Source organism: Apodemus sylvaticus, chromosome 1 (genome assembly GCF_947179515.1).
Source record: "Apodemus sylvaticus chromosome 1, mApoSyl1.1, whole genome shotgun sequence".
Classification (NCBI taxonomy): Eukaryota; Metazoa; Chordata; class Mammalia; order Rodentia; family Muridae; genus Apodemus; species Apodemus sylvaticus.
This window is the reverse complement of record NC_067472.1, coordinates 38,753,194-38,774,361: the sequence shown is the minus strand read 5'-3', so window position 1 is coordinate 38,774,361 and position 21,168 is coordinate 38,753,194. Positions and strand designations below refer to the sequence as shown.

The 21,168-nt window shown below is 39.6% G+C and overlaps 1 protein-coding gene across 1 annotated transcript in view; it reads right to left on the bottom strand.

Moving 5' to 3' along the window:
• The window catches only part of Cfap95 (cilia and flagella associated protein 95), a 110,045-nt gene that overhangs the window by 35,121 nt on the left and 53,756 nt on the right, over positions 1 to 21,168 (bottom strand). Inside the window, exons 3-4 of the mRNA XM_052188270.1 lie at positions 3,521 to 3,639; positions 2,615 to 2,683 (exon numbers count right to left, since the gene is read on the bottom strand). Coding sequence (XP_052044230.1) covers positions 2,615 to 2,683; positions 3,521 to 3,639 — 188 coding nt within the window. The remainder of the gene's footprint in view (positions 1 to 2,614; positions 2,684 to 3,520; positions 3,640 to 21,168) is intronic.

The window sequence follows — 21,168 nt, the reverse complement described above, 5'->3', positions numbered from 1 at the left end:
CACACAGAGAGAGACATAGAGAGAGAGAGAGAGAGAGAGAGAGAGAGAGAGAGAGAACAGCAATTACTGTGGGGAAAGGCCATGAATTTGAAAGAGAGTATGGAATACATGGAACTGTTTTGTTTTTTAGGGAGAAAACAGTATAATTATGTTCTAATCTCAAAAATAAAATAAACTTTTAAAAATGTTATTTTTACCATCTTTTAGAAATTAGAACCCACAAGAATACAGAGAACAGAAGAGACAAGAGAAACAACCTTTTAGAGCTCAAGAGAAGAGGAATAGTTGATCCCTAGTTTAGAAATGTTAATCCTAAATCAGCAAAGGAATTGTGAGAAAATATTTGCTTTGCTGTAAAGCTTTAACCCTCCTCCCTCTGTCCTAGCCCCACCCCTCCTCAGCAGGAGATGTTCTCACAGGAAAGAGAAAGCCCTTGGTCAACTACACAATCTAGTGACTATACAGTGCAGATTTAGTACTGATGTCCCAGCAAGATTGCCCTTGCCTTCCAAGCTAAAGGGTTGTCACCCACCAACTGAAAGACTAGGAGCCTCCCTTTGGAACCTGCCCTGAGAAGTTGTTTTGAAAGAATGGCCTCCTGTAGATCCCTCCAGGGAAGCTCCAAGTTAGGAAGCCTCAGGGCTTCTGGTCCCACCACTAATCACAACCATAACTGGCCAAAGAATGGTTGCCCGCTTAGAAAATGCCTCCAGAATAGAAAACTCACAAGTGAAAAAACTGGAAACACACACACACACACACACATTCAAGAGGAAGAAAATTAAGAAAAATAGTTATTAATATCCCAAACACAGAGGAAAACTTCCTGTGGGTGTGAACTCGGGTAACAAAGGAGAATTCAAAATAAAGAAAAATAGATGTTACAAAATAAAACAAAGTAAGAGAGAGAGAGAGAGAGAGAGAGAGAGAGAGAATAGCCAAGAAAATCAGAGGATGAAGACAAGCAACACCATTTCCAAATGAAGGATTTGCAGGACAGAGACCAGAGAAGGTGGAATAAGTCCCTAACTGGTGCTGATTTCAGGTGAGTTTATAGAGTAGAGCAACCAACAGAATGGTCACAAGGCCACCATCAGTTACCACTGTGAGCGCTGCAAGAGTAACAGGATACTTCTCATCACGCTCCTGAGTATGTTGTCATGTACTTAAACATTATAAGCTATGTGTCTTCTTTAGAAAGATGAGTGGGTCTGAACGACAATTCTTGCTAACCTCAAAATAAATGTATATCTGTACCCACAAAAATGTCTGTATCTTGCTGCACAGTCATTGTCTTTGTTTATTGCTGTGCCCCTTTCCAGGACACTGTCACAAATGCCAAATTAGCAAATACTCAACCATGTATCATGAGAAGAAATGCAGGTTAGATTCTTGCAAGCCCCTGGTGGGTTTGGTTTTGTTTGTTCCTAATTTGTGTGTGTTAGAGACAGTCTTACTGTGTAGCTCAGATGGTCTCAAACATGCAGTCCTCCTGCCTCTGCCTCACAGTGTGCTTCAATTAGAGGTTGAAAGAAACATCTGTAAGCCCTCTGGTCACACTTGATCAGTGCACAATCTTACTTCATGTGTTTGCTTAAAGACGCCTCATTTAGAATATATTTGTGGTTCAGGAACAAATTGTTTGGGGAATGGCAATTCTTGCTACCTTCAAATAAATACATTTCTTTAACCATAAAAAAACACCCATATCTTGCTGTACAGTCAAACTCAGGTGAATTTAAGTACCAACTACTCAGGCAGTATTTCTTGCCTGAATGAAACTTCCTTAACGCCTAAATTTTCTCCCCTCCGAAAGGCATGCCACAGCACTCTGGCACTTAAAAAAAAAGACACCACACCAGCTATATACATTTAGGCAACTTTTGGAAAATGGGATTAACAAAGACATGGAAGTTAGCAAAGCACACCACTATGGAAAGGACATGGGCTCATGTGTGAGAATCACGGTAACAACACACTATTTTCTGGTTTTTGTTTTTGTTTTTTGTTTTGTTGTTGTTGTTGTTTGTTTGTTTGTTTTTTCTAGACAGGGTTTTTCTGTGTAGCCCTGGCTGTCCTGGAACTCAGAAATCCCATCTGCCTCTGCCTCCCAAGTGCTGGGATTAAACGGCTTATTTTAACCTCGGCTAGAAGTGTGCACAGGTGACTTGGATCATCTGCTCATGTGCATATGATTTCATCAGCTTCACAAAGTACTGATTTTTTTTCCATGCACCTTTGTTTTCCCTGTTTTGGAGAAAGGTCTCACTATGTAACCCATGCTGACCTGGAACAATGCCTTCACAGGAGTGTCTCTAGTGCTGGCAATACAAACATATGCCATCCTGCTATCATTTCAAGATTGCAAGTAAATGCTAGAAGAGGAGGAGAATTCACAAATAAGCACGACTTTCTTTATTGTAGCCATTACTGTTACTATTGTCATTTTTGTTAACTGATGCTATACCTCTTTATGGGCAAAAATAGTCTGTTGGTAAAGTCCCAGATATCACGTAAAGGACATTTTGTTGACCTTGGGACATTCCTCACTCCAGTAAACTAAGTTGCTGAATCAACATTTCATATAATCAGCAGCAGTTTGGGAACAACTTACGGTTTTCTGGGGTCTGCTGGGGATAACATAGGAGCTTCCCGAAAGCCTGTGGGAGGCAATTCAGGGTCCCTGTAAGCAAGACAGTAACTTTTAAGAAATGTAGAAAACCATCACATTTGACATTTGAAAGTCATGCGGGACTAATTTGGGGACAAAAACTTTTATACTTACAATGTTTATATACTTTGAAAACAATAATAAAACGATAAGAGGTTTTTACCATCTTTTGTCATTACTTTGGCTGCATTTTTCAATAATTACAATATAAAACGAAGTCTATTCAAAGTATTTCTCTAGAGGGGCACTCTCCTACTGTAGGGCAGCAGACATGACCACAAACAGTTCCTATGCTCAAGGTCTCTCTCTGTCTCTCTCTGGAGGAATGTCCACAAAGAAATAAATACCTGTGAAAGACACTTAAAATACTGCAAGAACAGCAGAGCAAACAGTCTTGGCTAGTGACCACATGCCTAATTCTATCAGGTGATATTTCTAGGCACATTCCATACTTTATTGCTTCTAAACTTCAGAACAAGCCCCTGAAGTAGGCATTTAAACAATGCCATTTTACACACGTGCAAACAGGACCAATAGACACCAAATAACGTTCATGAGTAAATTGTAGAAGCAATCTTCAAATAGTTAAGTAAGTAAGGTTCAGGTAGTAAGAACCCTGAGCCAGAAAACTATCTAAATCAAATGTGAGTTTTACTTGAACCTTAAATAATTCAAACAGTTGACAGTTAAGAGTAAAGACTCCTTTTGCAAACAGGGTAGAGATTAAGCAGAAGTAGAGATACTTGCCACCAAGTATTTGGCCCATGCCTGGGATTACATGCCTCTTTCCTATAAATATAAAACCTGGGGTGTGTGGGTTCCACAAGCAAAAGAAGAGACAATAAATACCTTTCCAAAATCCCAGAGCATAGTGTTTCGTCATTTACCAAGGCATTTTTCTTCTTCTCCACAAAGTCCTTATTTACATAAACTTGGGACATCTGTTCACGTGCTTCCGACATCCACCTCTGGAGAAATAAAAACCACATACAAGAAAAATTAATTAATCACCAACAATGTCAGCATATTCTTCTTTTAATTTAGTCTTATTTCAATTACTGACTCCAGATGACATTTAAAACTTGAAAAATAGCTCATAGCCACAGATTATTTCATCATAAGTATCTGAAAATAGTAACTCCTATGCATTGTTGGAAAATAAAAACCAATTAGTTTCTCCCATAAAATGGGAAGTTCTCATTCAACTAGGTACTGACTCTTCCTAGTTTTTTAACCCCTTCAGGAGTGGTTTGTTTTTCAACTTCCTTGAGAAATGCAAATGGTGATCTTTGCTCCTGTGACTGAGCAGACAGGTGTAGATGGGAACACATAAAACACCTGAGTATAACATGACTTTGGGTGAATTCGCTTCTTTTTGCTCCAGGGCTTTCAGGTGTGTCATTAAGCTGCTAGTGTATGCTCTCTCCATTTTCTTTTTGGAGGCACTCGGGGGCTATGAGTTTTCCTCTTAACACTGTTTTCATTGTGTCCCATAGATTTGGGTATGTTGTGTCTTCATTTTCCATTTTCATTAAATTCTAAAAAGTCTTTGATTTCTTTCTTTATTTCTTCCTTGAACAAGGTATCATTGAGAAGAGTATTGTTCAGTTTCCGTGTGTATGTGGGCTTTCTGCTGTTTTTATTGCTATTGAAGACCACTTTTACTCCATAGTGATCTGATAGGAGGCATGGGATTATTTCGATCTTCTTATATTTGCTGAGGTCTGTCTTGGGACCAATTATATGGTCGATTTTAGAGAAGGTACCATGAGGTACTGAGAAAAAGGTATATTCTTTTGCTTTTGGGTGAAATGTTCTATATATATATATATCTGTTAAATCTAATTGGTCCAAAGCTTCAATTAGTTTCACTGTGTCCCTGTTTAGTTTCTGTTTTCCTGATCGGTCCATTGAGGAAAGTGCAGTGTTGAAGTCACCCACAATTATTGTGTTAGGTGCACTGTGTGCTTTGAGCTTTAGTAAAGTTTCTTTTATGAATGAGGGTGTCTTTGCATTTGGAGAATAGATGTTCAGGATTGAGAGTTCTTCTTGTTGTGTTTTTCCTTTGACCAGCAGGAAGTGTCCATCAGTGTCACTTTTGATGACTTTAGGTTGAAAGTCAATTTTATCTGATATTAGAATGGCTACTCTGGCTTGTTTCCTGAGACCATTTGCTTGTAAAATTTTCTTCCAGCCTTTTACTCTAAAGTAGTGTTTGTCTTTGACACTGAGGTGTGTTTCCTGTATGCAACAAAATGTAGAATCCTGTGGTACAGACCTAAACAAAGAATTTTCACCTGAAGAAATTCGGATGGCTGAGAAGCACCTTAAGAAATGTTCAACATCATTAGCCATTAGGGAAATGCAAATCAAAACATCCCTGAGATTTCACCTCACACCAGTCAGAATGGCTAAGGTTAAAAACTCAGGAGACAGCAGGTGTTGGCGAGGATGTGGAGAAAGAGGAACACTCCTTCACTGCTGGTGGGATTATAAGATGGTACAACCACTCTGGAAATCAGTCTGGCAGTTACTAAGAAAACTGGGCATGACACTTCCAGAGGACCCTGCTATACCTCTCCTGGACATACACCTAGAGGATTCCCCAGCATGGAATAAGGACACATGCTCCACTATGTTCATAGCAGCCTTATTTATAATAGCCAGAAGCTGGAAAGAACCCAGATATCCCTCAATGGAGTAATGGATACAGAAAATGTGGTATATATACACAATGAAGTACTATTCAGCAATTAAAAACAATGAATTCATGAATTTTTTAGGCAAATGGATGGAACTGAAAAATATCATCCTAAGCAAGGTAACACAATCACAAAAGAATACACATGGAATGCAATCATTGATAAGTGGATATTAATTAGCCCTGAAGCTCTGAATACTGAAGATACAATTAGCATATCAAATGATTCCCATGAAGAAGGAAGAAGAGAGCCCTAATCCTGGAAAGGCTTGATCCAGCATTGTAGGGGAGTACCAGGACAGAGAAAAGGGAGAGGGAAAGATAGGAGAATGGATGGAGAGAAGAGGATTTATGGGACATATGGGGGGGGGGGGACTGGGAAAGGGGAAAGCTTTTAGAATGTAAACAAAGAATATAGAAAATTTAAAAAAGACCTTTAAAAAAAAGAACTTAAAGAAATGACTTTGGATACGGTCCGCCAGGGCACCACCTGCACCCAAGAGCTGGGCAACGCTACAGCTGTCTGTGCACCTATCCTGCCAGAGGACACCTGGTCTGCATGGAGTCCCGAGGTTAGATGTGAGGCCACCATCTTCACTCCTGAGACTGAGCAGGCTGTTACAACCAGGAGCACAGGGAACACCTGAGTATAAGATCACTTGGGACTCGGTCTGCCAGGGCCCCCCTGTACCCAGGAGCTGGGCAGTACCACAGCCCTCTGTGCCAGGGGATAGCCAGTCACCCAGGGGTGCTGAGACAGGCTTGCAGTCACACAGGCGGGACAAGCATCAGCCAGAGAGAGCAGGACCAACTAACACCAGAGATAACCAGATGGCAAAAGTCTGGGCAGCCCCACAGCTGTCTGGCCACATATCCTGCAAGGGAGCATCTGACCTCCAGGGAGTCCCATGGTTAGAGGGAGCCCTGTGGTCTGAGGTTGCCACCATCTTTGCTCCTGTGACCAAGCAGCAAGCTCAGCCAGGTACACAGGGAACATCAGAGTGAAAGATCACTCAGGACATAGCCCACCTGGGTTCCTTCTGCACTTAGGAGCTGGGCAGCCCCACAGCAGTGGGGCTTATCCTACCATGGAGCACCTCATGTGCAGGGAGTCCTATGGCTAGAGGAAGTCCTGCTTTCAGAGGTAAGGCCACCACCATCTTGGCTCCTGTGACAGTGGGGAGGGGCACACTGGTAGGCAAAGATGACCAGAGTAGAGGATTGCTAGGGACACACCCCCGTCAGGACTCTACCTGCATCCAGGAGCTCAGTGGCACAACAATCTGTGCCAGGAGAAAGCAGGTCACCCAGGGTTGCTGAGATAGGCTTGCAGGCAAACAGGAGGCATAAGCACCAGCTAGTGACAGCAGGACCAACTAACACCAGTGATAACCAGATGGCAAAAGACAAATGTATGAACGTTGCTAAAAGAAATCAAGGCAACATGACACCATCTGAACCCAATTCTCCCACAACAGCAAGTCCTGAATGCCTCAACACACCAGAAAAGCAAGATTTGTATTTAAAATCACAGCTCATGATGCTGCTAGAGGACTTCAAAAAGGACATAAATAATTTTAAGAAATACAGGAGAACACAAGTAAACAGGGAGAAAAACCTTAAAAAAAAAAACACAGGAAAACACAACAAAACAGGTGAAGGAATTGAACAAAATCATTCAGTATCTAAAGATGGAGGTAGAAACAATAAAGAAATCACAAAGGGAAACAACTCAGGAAATAGAAAACCTAGAAGATAAGTCAGGAGTCATGGATGCAAGTATCAACAACAGAATAGAAGAGATAGAAGAGAGAACATCAGATGCAGAAGATACTATAGAAAGCATTGAAATAACAGTCAAAGAAAATGAAAAATGCAAAAAGCCCCTGACCCAAAACATCCAGGAAATCCAGGATAAAATGAGAAGACCAAACCTAAGGATTATAGGTATAGAAGAGAGTGAAGATTTCCAACTTAAAAGGCCAGTAAATGTCTTTAACAAAATTATAGAAGAAAACTTCCCTAACCTAAAGAAAGAGATGCCCATCAACGCACGAGAAGCCTACAGAACTCGAAATAGATTTGACCAGAAAAGAAATTCCTCCCGTCACATGATAATTAAAACACCAAATGTACTAAACAAAGAAAGAATATTAAAAGCAATAAGGGAAAAAGGTTAAGCAACATATAAACCTAGACCTATCAGAATTACACCGAACTTCTCACCAGAGACTATGAAAGCCAGAAGAGCCTGGGCAGATGTCATACAGACCCTAAGGGAACAAAAAATGTCAACCCAAGCTGCTATACTCAGCAAATCTCTCAATTACCATATATAGAGAAACCAAGGTATTCCATGACAAAAATAAATTTACACATTATCATTCTACAAAACCCAGCCTAAGTCATCAAAAAAAAAAAAAAAAAAAAAAACCCATGGAAGTACACTTTATACTCATCAAAGGAAAAATCTACCAAGAAAAACTCTCAATTCTGAATATTTATGCTCCAAATACAAGGGTACCCTCATTTGTAAAACAAAGTTACTAAAGCTTAAAGCACACATTGCACCTCACACAATAATTGTGGGTGACTTCAACACCACACTCTCCTCAATGGACAGATTAGGAAAACATAAACTACACAGAGACACAGTGAAACTAAGAGATAGTTTTGGACCAACTGGATTTAATAGATAACTATAGAACATTTCATCCTAAATAAAAAGAATATACCTTCTTCTCAGCACCTCATGGTACGTTCTCCAAAAGTGACCATATGAGTGGTCACAAAACAGACCTCAACAGATATAAGAAGATCGAATTAATACTATGCCTCCTATCAGATAACTATGGAGTAAGGGGGATCTTCAATAGCAACAAAAACCACAGAAAGCCCACATACACATGGATGCTGAACAATGCTCTACTCAATGATACATTGGTCAAGGAAGAAATAAAGAAAGAAACCAAAACCTTTTTAGAATATTTAATGAAAATGAAGGCACAGCATTTCCAAATTTATGGGACACAATGAAAGCAGTGCTAAGAGGAAAACTCATAGCTCTGTGTGCCTCCAAAAAGAAGCTGGAGAGATCATACACTAGCAGCTTAACAGTACACCCGAAAGCTTTAGAACTGAAAGAAACTAATATACCCAAGAGGAGTAGAAGGCAGGAAATATCAAACTCAGGGCTGAAACCAACCAAATTGAAACAAAAAGAACTGTACAAAGAATCAACAAAACCAGGAGCTGGTTCTTTGAGAAAATCAACAAAATAGATACACCTTTAGCCAGACTAACCCAAGGGCATAGAGACAGTATTCAAATTAACAAAATCAGAAATGAAAAGGAGATATAGCAACTGAGGAAATTCAAAAAAATCATTACATCCTACTACAAAAGCCTATTCTCAACACAACTGGAAAATCTGTATGAAATGGACAATTTCTTAGACAACACAAAATACCAAAGTTAAATCAGGATCAGATAGACCATTAAATAGTCCCATAAGCTCTAAAGGAATAGAAGCAGTCATTGAAAGTCTTCCAACCAAAAAAAGCACAGGACCAGATGGTTTTAGTGCAGAATTCTATCAGACCCTCAAAGAAGACCTAACACCAATACTCTTCAAACTATTCCACAAAAGAGAAACAGAAGGAACACTACCCAACTCGTTCTATGGTGCCACAATTATGCTTATACCAAAACCACACACAGATCCAACAAAGAAAGAGAACTTCAAGCCAATATCCCTTATGAATATTGATGCAAAAATACTCAATAAAATTCTTGCCATCTGAATCCAAGAACACATCAAAATGATCATTCACCACAATCAAGTAGGCTTCATCCCAGGGATGCAGGGATGGTTCAATATATGGAAATCCATCAATGCAATTCACTACATAAACAAACTCAAAGAAAAAGACCACATGGTCATTTCATTAGATGCTGAAAAAGCATTTGACAAAATTCAGCATCCTTTCATGATAAAAGTCTTGGAAAGAACAGAAATTCAAGGCCCTTATCTAAACATAGTAGAAGCAATATACAGAAAACCAGTAGCCAACATCAAACTAAATGAAGAGAAACTTGAAGCAATCCCACTGAAATCAGGTACTAGACAAGGCTGCCCCCTCTCTCCATATCTATTCAATATAGTACTTGAAGTTCTAGCTAGAGCTATGAGACAACAAAAGGAGGTCAAAGGGATACAAATTGGAAAGGAAGAAGTCAAATTGTCACTATTTGCAGATGATATGATAATATACTTAAGCAACCCCAAGACGTCCACCAGAGAACTCCGAAACTGATAAACTGTACAGAGCCATATTGGGGAGTCATACCACATGGTAGGATTTAAAAGGTACAGTGTTATTAAGAAAAGGTTAGTTTAAAACTGGTGATTCGGTGTTGGAGCCGTCTTGACTAGCTACACTCGGCCTAACCCAACTCACGCTTTGTTCTTGTTTATAACTGGTCTTAAAGGTATATTTTGCATGTCTTGACTAGAGTATTGGCTTGTAAGTCATTGGACATGATTTAAAAGGTATAATGTTATTAACAAAAAGTTAGATTAAAACTGGTAGTTTAAGGTAGTAGCCATTTTAAACAACATGTGGCATGACGAAACCCAGGAAATACAGGCCTTTAAGATGCTTCTAAATTGGCATAGTGTTTAGTGTGAATCTTGGCCTGGAGATTGGACTTATAAAGATTAAGATTTAAAATAAGGTCTCTTTAATAAGTTACACTGTCGTACACTTGAACATAAGAACTGGCAGACAAACCTTGTGCTGTAAAAATAATGCGTTTGCCTTTAATTTTAAAGAAAGTAGATTGTTTAAAATTGGGATTTGCTTCCAAAGTTAAAGTTATGCTCTTGCCAGTGTGACATTGGCTGCAGTTTGCAATCTGGTAAAAGGCTCACGATTCTTAACATATTTTATAATTAAAATAATTTTAAGAGTGATACATCTGTGGCCATTATAGGCCTATTGCCACTTTTCCACAAGTTTATTGGCTACAATGGTAGAAGCAAAATTTAACCCTCCAAGATTAAAAAGGAGATCTCAGTGGAAATGTATTTGATATCAAGCAGGTTCCTTTGACTACTATAAAATAGCGAGTAGAAGTTTTCTGGGAACCCTGAAATTACAGGTTTCTTTTCTTGTTTACTCCTCAAAATGTCCTTGCAGGACAGGTGGGTTTGGGTCTGGTCTTAGATAAAAGGCTGAGATTAGAAGATAATACATTTCAGGAACCTCATATAATGTCCTTGCCAAGGACTCAAGGTGGGTCCTTGGGGGAAAAAGAAAAAAAAATTACATTTGAGTTAATGCAAAGCGTAGAGCTGCCTCAGAGGAAGCTACTGAGGAAGGTTGTGAGAAATTGTTTCTGCCTTACAGGCCCCACCTAGGGAGTGTGTTTGGCTAAAAAAAAATTCTTGACAGACCTATCCAGGTGTGGTTTAAAATGCAGTTCAAATCTATGAAAGGTCAATAAGGCTATGTAGAACCTGAACTCTCTATGTATAAAGGCATTGAAATTTGGCCTGCCTACTCCATACAAAATTATTATAGATTTAAAGGGTTGGTTTTTGCTTTACATTCTGATAATTATAAAAGCATTTGCTTCTAACTTTAAAGAAACAATAAAGCAATTTCATTAGAAGGTTTTTGCCTCAAGGAATGGCTAATAGTCTTACCTCATGTGAGAAAAAATGTTTTGTCTCTGTTTCAATACAAGAAGCTAGGATCTTAAAATTTTCAGTGTATAATATTCATGGAATGTTGTTACAGGCCTTTGCTCCTAACTATGGACTTTTTAGAATTTTTATGTAAATGATTTTTAAAGATGGTTAGGATATACTAATTGGCTTTATCTTATATTAACCTCATCTTAAGCTTGCCCTGGGAGGACCTAAACCTCTGTTTTTAAGGTAGAAAACGTTTGTTCCTTGTTTCAAGCAGCAATCAAATTATTAATGGTTGATCTATTACATGGCAAGCCTTTTTAAGCAAAATTAATAATTGTTATCCAAAAGATAATTTGTTACTATCAGATCACATGTTTATTCCTTCTCCCTGCTTCAGCACAAATACTATAGCAGCTATTTTTGAGATGTTAAAAATCAAGCTTTTAATAATAGTAAATATATATAGCTCATGGTTTATAATTGCTTAAAATTATTTCCTTTTTAATACTGCTAATTCTTAATTTTTATGATTGTTTATGCAAATGTAATTCAAATTTCAAAGGATATGTTCTCTAAATGACTGTCCTTTAGGTATTTGAAAGCTAACCCAAAGGCTAGAAAGACAGCTACAATATACTTATATAATTAATCTTTTAAAAGGTGACTGGACAAGATCCCTTAAGGCAAGGGACATAAAATTTGTATCCCAGACAGGCTGTATAGAAACAATTGGATGTACAAGCATATTATTCATATCATCAAAAGGGTAATGGCTTAAAAAATAACTTTGTATTTTGTGCACATCCAATTATAAAGATTTGTTCTTGATGTCCTCAATTTCTACCTCTACCACATAATGGTGTTAATCCTAGAGGACTTACTTATTACAGATAAATGATACTCATATTTCTAATATAAAAGATTAAAATATGTGCATGTGACTAATGATTCATTTTTAGGCTTTCTAGTCGCAACTGCTCTAACAGAAAAAGCAACTAAAATGCTACGTTTATTTTCTATAATTACATAGTTATTGCCTATGTTATGGTATATACTTTGTGTTCCAACTTAAATTAATAAAACAATATCTTCTTTGAAGAGAGAAGAGAGGGGAAATTGTGTCCCCGTGCATATCATTTAAATTATGCTTGCATATTTTTAAGAAAATTTTAAAATTTGGATGCCAAGAAACTCCTTGCTGAGTGTATATGACATCCTATAATTAGGCAGATTGATGTCTATGTGAAATGAAGGAATTCACTTATTGACACATGCCATGATCCTGATTTAATATTGGGGAAGAAGGCATGTCTCCTATGTTTTTTCCACAGAATGCTGCAGAAGCATGCTAGCTGCCAGAGTGATTGGTGTGGCATGCTGAAGATATGCTGACTGTGTGCTTGCTGGATGCCCAGACAATGGTAACATAAGAGCTATATTGGGTATATACTCTTGACTTCCTTTAATTGTCAAATGTCCCAGGTTAAATAAATTGCCTTGCTTCAAGCTTTTAGACTTTGTGGGACAGAACATGGAGACTGTTAAGCTAGCTTAGGAAAAATTAATCTAATGACTCTTTTCTTTCCTTTAATGTGATCAGCTGACTCAACCATCGACTGGTCTAGAAATAAATCCAATATTGGAGATTCCAATTTTGAAGATTGGCTAACAATCTTCAACCAGCTGTGTTAATTTAAAATATAGTCTCCACTTTTCTTGAGAAGTAACAACTTATCTCTTGTTACACAAGGCTACCTCTTCCACCCCAGAGGCCAGGCTTTGTGTCCTTTAAGTTGCTAATTTGCAACTGAATTGGATACTTCAGGGACAAGTTAATCCTGTCCCACATTTAACTCTTGACCTTGTTTGTTAAGCAGACTGGCTGTCTCCACCCAGGCTCACATGGATGGAAGGATTGCCTGTCTGTTAAAGACACTTGCAGATCCCTGGCTTCAAAACTTATACAAGTGGATCTCCAAAAAGGGAGCCACATAGAACTCAGATCTATGTGTGTTTGTTTATGAACAAACATGGGTACCCGTGAGAGGTGCGAGGCAAGGCACTGCATGGGGAGGTGAATTTCTGCTTCTGAGTCCCCAGGAAGTACATCTAATTGCATAGGGGTTAACGTTGAGAGGCTGTCCTTAAAATGATAAGGGAGCCTATTACCCCTCCTCTGAAAAAGATGTTATACAATATTTAAGAGGAATTGAAGTCAATGCTCCCCCCTCCTCCCCCCCCCCCCCCCCCCCCGCCTTAAGGGTTAAGGCCCACCTTCTTATGAAGGATGTTTATCCACTTGTTTTCTACCTCCTAATTTTCAAATTAATAAAAAAGGGAGGAAAGGTACAGAGCCATATTGGGGAGTCATACCACTTGGTAGGAACTTGACATTGGCCAAAGACAATCCCTGGCTTCAGGCAGGAATCTGACCTTAGGACAATAGGGAAGTAGGTTACAGCAGGAATTTTTATCCTAGGTTGGAGAAGAAGCTCAGAGTGAAGGTTAAGCTCATTGTTCCTCCAAGGTCTACGAATTCCTGAATTAAGCAGGTGACCCACCCAGCTGCCAGAGCAGTCGAGACAAGGACCACCAGGAGAAGCTAGCCACCTTCTGCCGGAACTCAGCCCCCGGAGTCTGGGGAAGGGCTTGCCCAAACTGTTAAAAGGTCTGACAGCTATTAAAGTTGGGGCCTCAATCAGTAAAATATTGTCCTGGCCTTCTTCTTTTCGCCCCTTCCCCATCTATCCCTCAGCTTCTGTTCCAGTAACCCAGTTCATAATAGCTGCAGGCAGCTATGGAATACAACAATAAACAACTTCAGCAAAGTGGCCAGATATAAAATTAACTCAAACAAATCAGTAGCCTTCCTCTACTCAAAGGATAAACAGGCTGAGAAAGAAATTATGGAAATGACACCCTTCACAATAATCACAAACAATATAAAGTATCTTGGTGTGACTCTAACGAAACAAGTGAAAGATCGTATGACAAGATCTTCAAGCCTCTGAGGAAAGAAATCCAAAAAGACCTCAGAAGATGGAAAAAATCTCCCATGTTCTTGGATTAGCAGGATTAATATAGTAAAAATGGCCATCTTGCCAAAAGCAATATACAAATTCAGTGCAATCCTCATCAAAGTTCCAACTCAATTCTTCATAGAGTTAGAAAGAGCAATTCTCAAATTCACCTGGAATAACAGAAAACCCAGGATAGCTAAAACTATTCTCAACAGTAACAGAACTTCTGGTGGAATCAGTATCCCGAACCTCAAGCAATACTACAGAGCAATAGTGTTAAAAACTACATGGTATTGGTACAGTGACAGACAGGTAGATCAATGGAATAGAATTGAAGACTCAGAAATGAACCCACACACCTATGGTCATGTGATTTTTGACAAAGGAGCTAAAACCATCCAGTGGAAAATAGATAGCCTTTTCAACAAATGGTGCTGCTTCAACTGGAGGCTAGCATGCAGAAGTATGTAAATTGATCCATTCTTATCTCCTTGTACAAGTAGATCAAGGACCTCCACATAAAACCAGACACACTGAAACTAATAGAAAAGAAACTGGGGAAGACCCTTGAATATATGGGCACAGGGAAAAATTTCCTGAACAGAACACCAATAGCTTATGCTCTAAGATCAAGAATTGACAAATGGGACCTCATAAAATCACAAAGTTTCAGTAAGGCAAAGGACACTGTCAACAGGACAAAACAGCAATCAACAAATTGGGAAAAGATCTTACCAACCCCACATCCAACAGAGGGCTAATATACAAGATATACAAATAACTCAAGAAGGTTGACACCAGAGAGCCAAATAACCCAATTAAAAATGGGGTATAGAGTTAAACAAAGAATTTTCACCTGAGGAATACTGAATGGCTGAGAAGCATCTAAAGAAATGTTCAATGTCAAAAAAAAAAAAAGAAAGAAAGAAAAAAGAAAAAAAGAAATGTTCAATATCCTTAGTCATCAGGGAAATGCAAATCAAAACAACCCTGAGATTTCACCTCACACCAGTCAGAATGGCTAAGATCAAAAACTCAGGAGACAGCAGGTGCTGGTGGGGATATGGAGAAAGAGGAACACTCCTCCACCGCTGGAGGGGTCACAAGCTGGTACAACCACTCTGGAAATCAGTCTGGCGGTTCCTCAGAAAACTGGGCATGATACTACTAGAGGACCCTGTTATAGCACTGCTCAGCACATACCCAGAGGATTCCCCAGCATGGAATAAGGACATATGCTCCACTATGTTCATAGCAGCCTTATTTATAATAGCCAGAAACTGGAAAGAACCCAGATGTCCCTCAATGGAGAAATGGATACAGAAAATGTGGTATATTTATACTATGGAACACTACTCAGGTATTAAAAACAATGAATTCATGAAATTCTTAGGCAAATGAATGGAACTGGAAAATATCATCCTAAGTGAGGTAACCCAATCACAAAATATCGTACATGGTATGCATTCACTGATAAGTGGATATTAGCCCAGAAGCTTGGAATACCCAAGACACAATTCACATATCAAATGATGCCCCAAAAGAAGGAAGAACAAAGTATGGATACTCTGGTCCTTCTTAGAAGGGGGAAGAAAATACCCACAGTTGGGGATACAGAGACAATGTATAGAGCAGAGACTGAGGGAAAGACCATCCAGAGACTACCCCATCTAGTGATCCATCCCATATACAATTACAAAACCCAGACACTATTATAAATGCCCACAAGTACTTGCTGACTGGAGCTGGATATAGCTGTCACCTGGCAGGCTCTGCTAGTGCATGACAAGTACAGAGGGGGACACTCTCAGTCAGCCATTGAACTAAGCACAGGGTCCCCAATTAGGGAGCTAGAGACAGGACCCAAGGAGCTGAAGGGGTTTGCAGTGCCATAGGAGGAACAACGATTTGAGCCACCCAGAACTCCCCAAAAACATCAACCAGAGTACACATGGTATTACCCATGGCTCCAGATGCATAGGCAGCAGAGGATGGCCTTGTTGGACATCAAAGGGAGGAGAGGCCCCTGGTCCTGGAAAGGCTCAATGCAGCAGTGTAGGGGAATACCAGGATGTGGAAGCAGGAGGGTGTTGATTGGGGAACGGGGGGGGGGGGGGAATGGCTTATGGGACTTTGGGGTGGGGGCAGAACCAGGAAAGGAGAAATCATTTGAAATGTAAATAAAGAATATATCTGTAGTGGCTATTCCTGGTTGTCAACTTGATTATATCTGGAATGAACTACAGTCTAGAATTGGAAGGCTCACCTATGATCCTAATTTGGAGGCTCAGAGATATAAGTTTCTAACCTGGATCTTGGTATAGAGATCTTGAAGCATAGTGGCTAAGACAAGGAGATCTTCGAGTTCAAGATCATTTGAGATTAAAGGCATGGATGCACACGTCTTTAATCTGGGCCACACCCTCTGCTGGAGAACTACAGCCTTTAATCTGGGCCACACCCTCTGCTGGAGACCTACAGCCTTTAATCTGGGCTATACACTGGCTGGAGATATATAAGGACATTGGAAGAAGGAAGATTTACTCACTCTTCCTTGCCTCCTTGCCTCGTGGGACTGAGAAACTGCTAGATTCTTGGACTTCCATCCACAGCTGCTGCTGACCATTGTTGGGGAGTTGGACTATAGACTGTAAGTCATCAACAAATTCCCTAACTATATAAAGACTATCCATACGTTCTGTGACTCTAGAGAACCTTAATACAATCTAATTTAAAAAAAAAAAAAAGAAATCCAAATGGTTTTCACAGTCTTCAGAATTTAATTGTCAGATCAATGTTGTTCATTCTTTTCCAAGGGGTAATTCAGGAGATTATCAAGAAAGTACTACTGTGAGGGATCATCTGCACATTACAAGGTACACTTACTTAGATAATGTGAGGAAGCATTGTGGGTAGCATCTAGGGGACCTTAGCAATGGAAGTTCTTGTTTCGAAGAGCAGGAGACTGTGGTGAGCTAAGGAGTCAGTATTTTTACCGTACAATTGCAGATGACCAGAACTCTAGAGGCTCGACACAGAGAAGCAGAATTTATCACTAAGAAAATGCATTATTTTTCTATGCTAGAAGACTAGATTTCCCAAGACAGCCAGCAAAACTCCAGAATACATTTTACCCTTCCCCCAAAGAATGTTATTAAAAAAAGAAAAAAGAGGAGTGGAGGAAACCAATCTTTGGAAACCTGAAGTCTTTCATTGCAGAATTATCACCGTTATAGTCAAAGGCATAGTTATAGTAGAGTTTTGTTAGCACATGCTCTGCTATATCCACTCAAGGCAGTTCTAACCAGTGCCTCTGATCATGGTTCCCTCATCTAGGTCACAGCCTTCTAACTCTTCACTTCTCTGACCACTGATCTCAGAAGACCACAACCTCCTGAATAGCATGGCCTTCCTAGAACACTTTCCCAGCTCTGATCCACATGCTCACATATGTTTATTCTTTGATTTTCCTACTCACAAATTAGGAGCAAGGAAAACTGTATTAAGCCTTATATATCTTAACAAAGATAAAAAGAATTTAAATGTATCTTAGGGGAAAGGTGAGAAGACATCATTTTGTTTGAAGGTATAAGATTTTTAAAATTAACTTCCTATGGTTGGAGAAGGCTCAGTGGTTAGAAGAACTAGCTGTTCTTCCAGAAGGACCTAGATTCAATTCCCAGCACCCACATGGCAGCTCACAATTGTCTATAACTCCAGTTCCAGGGGATCTAGCACCCTCACACAGACATACATGTAAGCTAAATACCAATGCACATAAAATACATTAATTTTTAAAATTTAACTTCCTAACCCTCTGAAGGTTATATGAAGCAAAGTTGTTTCCAGATATGGAAAGGTTTAAGGGTCTGTCTTCATCAGGGTTTCTATTCCTGCACAAACATCATGACCAAGAAGCAAGTTGGGGAGGAAAGGGTTTATTGAGCTTACACTTCTATGTTGCAGTTCATCACTAAAGGAAGTCAGGACTGGAACTCAAGCAGGTCAGGAAGCAGGAGCTGATGCAGAGGCCATGGAGGGATGTTCCTCGCTGGCTTGCTTCCCCTGGCTTGCTCAGCCTGCTCTCTTATAGAACCCAAGAACACCAGCCCAGGGAGGGCACCACCCACAAGGGGCCCTCCCCACCTGATCACTAATTGAGAAAATGCCCCACAGCTGGATCTCATGGAGGCACTTCCCCAACTGAAGCTCCTTTCTCTGTGACAACTCCAGCTTGTGTCAAGTTGACACACAAAACAAGCCAGTACAGTGTCCACAAGAGCATTAGACTACAGCGAGTGGTAGACAAAGAGGTAAAGAAGCTGTCTGGCCACAGAGCCTACTCAACACTTCTATGTAAGAGAGGCAAAGTTACCTACTGATATTAGGTGTTGCTTCCTTCTCGTTCTCAGTAATAGAATCTCATATTTGAGCTGGACTCATGGAGTTATGGACTACATTTTCCAGTCTTCCTTCACACTTTGACAAGGTCTACACTGCACTATGGAGCACTAGTGGAAGTCATTTATACAGCTTCCTGGGCAGTCTCTTTTATTCCTGTTCCTGCTACACAGAGGGTGGGTACTGTGATTGGTATCCAGCCACCATTTTGGATCTTTCTCAAGGGAGGGTGGAGCAGAAAGCTACAAGAAACAGGTTTCTTGTGACCATCTGTGAAACTTCCATATAGTTCTAATCTGCTATCTCCCAGACTTTTTACATGAGAGTATAAAACCTTATGTGAACAGCCTCTGTTGATTTCTGGGTGTGGGTGCTCGTAGCCAAATCTGATCCTACACCATCTTAATGTTAAAATCACTTTAGAGCCTAACATAAGCAGAATTTGTAAAAGCGCTTCCATATGTTCAAAAGTTTTTTGGGGATATATACATCACAAACTCGAGATTGGCAATTTGGTGCATGAGATAGCTAAATCAACACAGCAAAAATGCAGGAATAATCACTAAATTTCCATTTGATTTGCATAATAAAGTCTAGCTTGAGTCAAGTGATACTATTTTTTAAAAATCAAATTATTTCCAAGAAGCTCATTTCAGAATATCATTAATATTTCCTGTTTTCTTGAGAGTCAACTTTTTAAAGATCCTAGTTTCTTAATTTCCACAATATATTCCGCTATGTGTGCTACACTTAAGAAAACCCAGTATAAAATCTGTATAACAGGTTATCGAGAATGGGAAGGTCTGGTAATGACCCACCCACCCACCCACACACACACACATTACATAGGATAGGGGAAACGGGAAAGTCCCATTATGGCTTCCTTATATAGTCCACATGTGAGGGAAGCTAACACTCTGCTCAGTGTGATCTACTTCCCAGTGGCTAGGCTCATGTCAGAAGCTCCTCCACTGAGTTCTTCTTGATTCCTATAAGACTTAAAAAACGCATCATCCTCTGAGTCCTCTCAAGGAAGTAGAAATAGCTTCCCAAGTCAAACCTTCCCACAGGCTGCTTCTGGAACCTTCTATGCTGTAGTCTTTTGACAAGCATGAGCAAAACCCCAACTTGCAAGGAACACTTATGTTCACTTTGTGATAGTCTCAAGTCCTTAACTCCTACAGTTTACCCTTCCAGGTGTGCTGACTACCTTCTTTCCTCCACGCTCCAAACACAGTTAGCCAGTTCTTTTCAATTTCAACTTGTTTGTTTATTCAAATGCTCTGAGTGAATAAGAGGCTAAAACATTGAAATCTAGTTATTGCCCAAATGCTTTTCACAGTTTGTATGAGTAGCATGCCATCTCAAATTGGAATAAAGATGAGATCTTAGTTCTTTGGTTGCTAACAAAGAAGGTCTTATTTAAGCCTGTCAAACAAACACTACTTTTAATCAAGGATAAAGGTTTTTTGCATCATTGCCAAAAAAAAAAAAAAAAAAAAAACCAAAAAACCTCATCATCATCATTATCAGATAGTTACAATATTAATAATTAGACATTGTAAAAATGTCCTTTGTTTAAAAATCACCAGCTCTTCCATTCCAGTATTCCTAGACATTCTTTTCATCTTGCTTCAGCCCCCAGGATCTCCTCCTCCCAGCCATCTCCATTCCCTGGGGACTCTGCCTCTTGGTGTGAATCCAGGGTCTCATGAGCTCTTTCCTGATGCTTTTCCTGATGCTCTTTCTGACTCCTACCCCATCTGCATTGCTTTGTGTCACTTAAATACCTGAGACACTCTCTACTAGGTACTGCCCTGCCATCACATTTTCCTAGGATCTAGAGTGGACGATAGCAACTGAAGGACAGAATCCCCATCCAACAAAGATAAGAGCAGATAGCTACATCAAGAAACATCCCAAACATCGTAACTACAGATGCCTAAATCTCAGCACAGAAAGTACAAACATGAACAACCACAACAAGATGCCTCCGCAAGAAAACATCAACCTTACTGGAATAGGCCCAGCAAAAAGCAATTTAGCTGAAGTACAAGACAAATACTTTAAAGTAACAATTCAAACGTGTTCAAAGAGTTTTAAGAACATGAATAATTGCCTTCATGAAAATACAAACTATTGAATGAAACAGTGAAGATAGTTCAAGATGTGAAAATATACTTAAGAAAGAAATAGAATCACAAAAGCAAACCCAGACAAATAAAAATGGAAATGAAAAACTTAAGAGAGTCAAACAAAAACCCCAGAGATAAGCTTCATCAACAAATTACAAGGAACAAAAGAGAGAATTTCAAGTCTGGAAACAGGGTAGAAGAAATAAATATCCCAGTGTGAAAAAAAATTCAGGCAATAAACCTTCAGGAAACCTGTGACACTAGATGTATTAGTTAGGGTTTTTATTGTTATGAAGAACATGGCAACTCTTACAAAGAAAACATTTAATTAGGGCTGCCTTACAGTTTCAGAGGTTTAGTCCATTATCATCACAGCATGACAACATGCAAGCAGACATGGTACTGGAGGAGCCTAGAGTTCTACATCTTGATCCAAAAACAGTAGAAAGAGACTATGTTCCAAACTGGGAAGGGCTTGAGCATGTGTGAGACCTCAGAGTCTGCCTCCTCAATGACTCATTTCCTCCAACCAAGCCACG